Here is a 4,366-nt window from a genome sequence, read left to right on the forward strand (position 1 = left end):
AACCTACATAGCCATTTCTTTATTTAATATAAGACATTCAATCATTGTAAGAAGATAAATATAAATATAACACAATATAAGTGACATATTAACCTCCAACACACGCATAAACCACGTATAAACCGCAATAAAAAATTAAACAGAATAATAAAATTCATTAAAAATACAATTAATTTTTGTTATGTCCTTATATATATTTATTATATAATTTTTAATTAATTTTATTTAACTATAATTTCTGTATAAAAGTATAATTTTGTATGCATCACTTAACGAAACAAAGTTTATGTTCTGAATAGTAATAAGATGCTTAAAATGTTAATTAGATATAATATAATAGTTTAATGTATCTATTTATAAATAATAATATACAAGGCTAAAAGTATAATATTTAAATATGTATTGATTTCATTATGATGAGTAAATTAATTATTAAAAACTAAGTATTTTTCTGCACACGAGATGGCAACACAAGGCGGTGAAGTTTACTATTATAATAGAGAATTGTATTGCATTTCTCGGATCGTATAATACATTTCATGGGTTCAATGTTGGTACTGTATCTGTATACGCTTAATTATCTTCATATGTACTATTTTATATATAATATAAATTATTTTGGAATGTCCTAAAATGAAGGGCGTAGATAATCACTTAACCATGTATTCACACATAAGTACAGTAAACTGTCGATAATACGAATTCTTTAACTCGAATTTTATCTTGAACATAGGCTCTACCAATTTCGTGTTCTTATAAGTCTAACTTTACATTTGATTAACGCAATTTCGTGCGAATTCTTCTGTATTTTCAAGGGCGACGATAATATCACCATTTTGAAAATTAATATTTTACAGAATTATGTTATACAGACACGAAATTTAAAATTTTAACCATGTTTGGCGACTAAAGTAACACAATCAGCGTGAAAATATAAACGTTGTTACATGGTAGTTAGAGCTTATGTATCTGATTTTAAATTAATCACATTACGCATAATACTGTGTATTATAATTAGGTTAATATGAGCCAGTTTTTACATTAATAACAATGAAAGAAAAATATATATGTAAAATTTTTTTAAAAAGTTTAATTTCGTACTGAAAACAACATTTCAGATATTTAATTACGTGATTTAATACGAAATGTAATTTCATAACAAAGAACTACAACAATTGCTAACAATACGCTGCATTTAACAATATTCTATTGTTTAAATAGCTTGGCGAAAATGATGCGCTGCGTTCAGAAGTACTTTTTGCGATTGTGGAATGAGAGAATTAAGAGAAAAAAGTGAATTTCCTTATTAATTACATTTATAATTAAGATTTGTTTAATATTAATTACGAAATAATCGAATTTCTTTATAGGAGAGACGATAAGGCTGCACCAAATGGTCAGCAACATAAAGATTATACTAAAAATGTAAGTCATTACTTTCTCTCTACGAAAATCACACTCACTTGTCAGTTAATAACGATTTTCTTATTACTTTATAAATATTTTTAGATAATATTACAAATATTAATAATTTTTGTAGATTGACGATAACTTTCTTGGAACAAAGTGTTTTTCCTTTAACAAAGAAGATTCAGAGATCCAAGGAAAGAAACCCAAGGAAAAAGCGAAATTTACAGAATTCTGCACAAATGCATTCTGTAAATTGTTCTGTTGTGTGTCAGAGGAGATTTCTGGTTCTCAGGTAAGACGTCGTTCTTTCTGTCGTCTTCCAATTAACAAATTATACACCTGAATCATCTCACCATTCTAGGAATGCAAACTCGCCATTTCTGAACTCGGACTTGACGATATTTCAAGATATAAACAAAATGTAATTGACGATTATGAATTCAAAGAAATAGGAAAAGGCAATTTCGGAACCGTTCGTTTGGCTGTATCTAAAACTTCCGATGAACGAGTGGCCATAAAAACAATACAGAAGAAGCAATTTTGTCCCCAACAAGTATGTTCTTAGCATCACTCACGATATTCTTCGCTTTCCCGTGACATAAAAATTAATACGTTAAGTTAATATAGTTGATCCAATTCAATAATTAGCTATTTTTTATCATTAGCACACAAAATATTTATTGTACATCTTAAAAAACAAATAATTTAAAATGTTTTTATTAACATTTTCAAAACTACACATATTAACAAAAATCGATGTTCTATAAACATTAATTAGAAATGTCTACAGAATATTCTTCATTTGCATTTAGTTTAAATTAAAAACCATTTCTTTATTTACAGAGACGAGAAATAAAGAGAGAACAAAAAGCATGGGCATCCTCATCCAGCCATCTTCATGTTGTGACTTTATTAGCTTTATTTACTTTAAAACCGATACGAGGTAACTTTCAACCCTTTACGTTTGAATTATTGCTAATATTTTATGGTTTTATGGAGTAATAATTCTGTTTTTAGTTTCTGTTTCGTCTTCGACTATGTGGACGGACAAGATATAACGAATTATTTACAATACAATGGACCCTTCCGAGAAACTCAAGCTAAAATAATTGCTTCTCAAGTGGCTTCGGCCATCATGTTTATTCACAATAAAGGTGATTATCTAAGTCGATTTATTCGTCTTTTCGTCAATAAATGTGATTGTATGACAAAATTTGTTTTTATCTTCGACAGGAATAATTCATAGAGACATAAGCTCTAATAACATCATGCTCGATAACACCAAAGGAGCACAGTTAATCGATTTCGGTCTGTGCACAGTAAGTAGTGAATACTGTAATATACAAATTTTCGTTGAACTATAGAATTCTCATTGACTGATTATCTTTCTGTCAGTTTGAACGTAACCCGAATGAATTTTGCGGGACTTTGTTCTATGTTTGTCCGGAAATCCTTGAGGGAAAGCCTTATGGTAACTTGTTCTATTCCAATTTAATCACGTCATTTTAAGTCTTGTAGTTATTAATAATATGCATTGATTTTAGACGCTTACTGCGATTGGTGGGCATTTGCCACCGTATTATACGAAATGTTAATCGGAAGCACCCCATTGGACATTTAACTAGAAAAANCTTTTTGCGATTGTGGAATGAGAGAATTAAGAGAAAAAAGTGAATTTCCTTATTAATTACATTTATAATTAAGATTTGTTTAATATTAATTACGAAATAATCGAATTTCTTTATAGGAGAGACGATAAGGCTGCACCAAATGGTCAGCAAGATAAAGATTATACTAAAAATGTAAGTCATTACTTTCTCTCTACGAAAATCACACTCACTTGTCAGTTAATAACGATTTTCTTATTACTTTATAAATATTTTTAGATAATATTACAAATATTAATAATTTCTGTAGATTGACGATAACTTTCTTGGAACAAAGTGTCCTTCCTTTAACAAAGAGGATTCGGAGATCCAAGGAAAGAAACCTAAGGAAAAAGCAAAATTTACACAATTCTGCACAAATGCATTCTGTAAATTGTTCTGTTGTGTGTCAGACGAGATTTCTGGTTCTCAGGTAAGACGTCGTTCTTTCTGTCGTCTTCCAATTAACAAATGACCACCAATCGCTTACTGCGATTGGTGGTCATTTGCCACTGTATTATACGAAATGTTAATCGGAAGCACCCCATTAGACATTTACCTTGAAAAAATGAAGGTCGACATCAATTCATTCTCTATTATCGACATGATAAACAGTAAGCGATTATAATTTTGAATTTATTCCCAATAAAAGATCAATGATTAATATAAAAATGCTTTTACAGTTGCTCAAAATATGGAGTTGGTGTATCCGAATCGTACGCTACTGTCGATGGATGCAACACTCATAATCGAGGATTTGTTACAGAAAGTAAGTTTATATTTCAGTCTACATAATAGATTGAGTTTTGTCATGTGTCATATTTCATATTCACAATTACTTTTCATTATTTATCAAATATTAAATATTACATCGGCTATTTAATGTTGTTTTTTTGCGAGAATTTTAATTCATTTACTTAGAGATAAAAATATTTCTCGAGTAATATCAGCACAGTTAATTGTTGTTGTTGATTATTCTAGGACCCAAATAAACGTCTATCAGAAACGGACATCAGTAAACACATGTTTTTTGATGGAGTCCTATGGCCAGAATTAATCCAGACTTGACCTATCAATGAATATATTAAAAAAAAGAATTTCTTATTTGATTTAGTTATATTTATTTATAATTAATTTACTTTTCATTTTATGTTTAAATGATTTAACCGAATTAAAATAAAAATGAATTCAATTGAGTTGTTTGTTTTTGTAGTTTGTGTAATAATATTGTTTAATATTTAAAATTGAATTTTACAATACAGAGCTATCAGGAATTGCCTTTATTGATAATTTACATGTGCTACAACAAT

At 28.7% G+C, this 4,366-nt stretch overlaps 1 protein-coding gene and 1 long non-coding RNA gene across 2 annotated transcripts; both read left to right on the top strand.

The window, feature by feature from the left end:
• The first annotated feature begins 1,117 nt into the window (after positions 1–1,117).
• Positions 1,118–3,023, top strand: LOC111618147. Its single transcript, XM_023359611.1, has 9 exons — positions 1,118–1,293; positions 1,371–1,425; positions 1,541–1,702; positions 1,772–1,963; positions 2,254–2,353; positions 2,428–2,564; positions 2,644–2,729; positions 2,806–2,881; positions 2,955–3,023. The coding sequence occupies exons 1-6, from the start codon at positions 1,232–1,234 to the stop codon at positions 2,466–2,468; spliced, it is 612 nt and encodes a 203-aa protein (XP_023215379.1). The 5' UTR covers positions 1,118–1,231; the 3' UTR covers positions 2,469–2,564; positions 2,644–2,729; positions 2,806–2,881; positions 2,955–3,023.
• Positions 3,024–3,152: 129 nt separating this feature from the next.
• LOC111618157 lies at positions 3,153–4,130 on the top strand. Its single transcript, XR_002755532.1, has 4 exons — positions 3,153–3,212; positions 3,328–3,670; positions 3,740–3,825; positions 4,038–4,130. It is a non-coding gene; the product is annotated as an uncharacterized LOC111618157 (long non-coding RNA).
• The last annotated feature ends 236 nt before the right edge of the window (positions 4,131–4,366 follow it).

The sequence above is a fragment of the Centruroides sculpturatus genome, unplaced genomic scaffold (assembly GCF_000671375.1).
Source record: "Centruroides sculpturatus isolate CEXI.00-Female unplaced genomic scaffold, Cexi_2.0 scaffold69, whole genome shotgun sequence".
Taxonomy (NCBI): Eukaryota; Metazoa; Arthropoda; class Arachnida; order Scorpiones; family Buthidae; genus Centruroides; species Centruroides sculpturatus.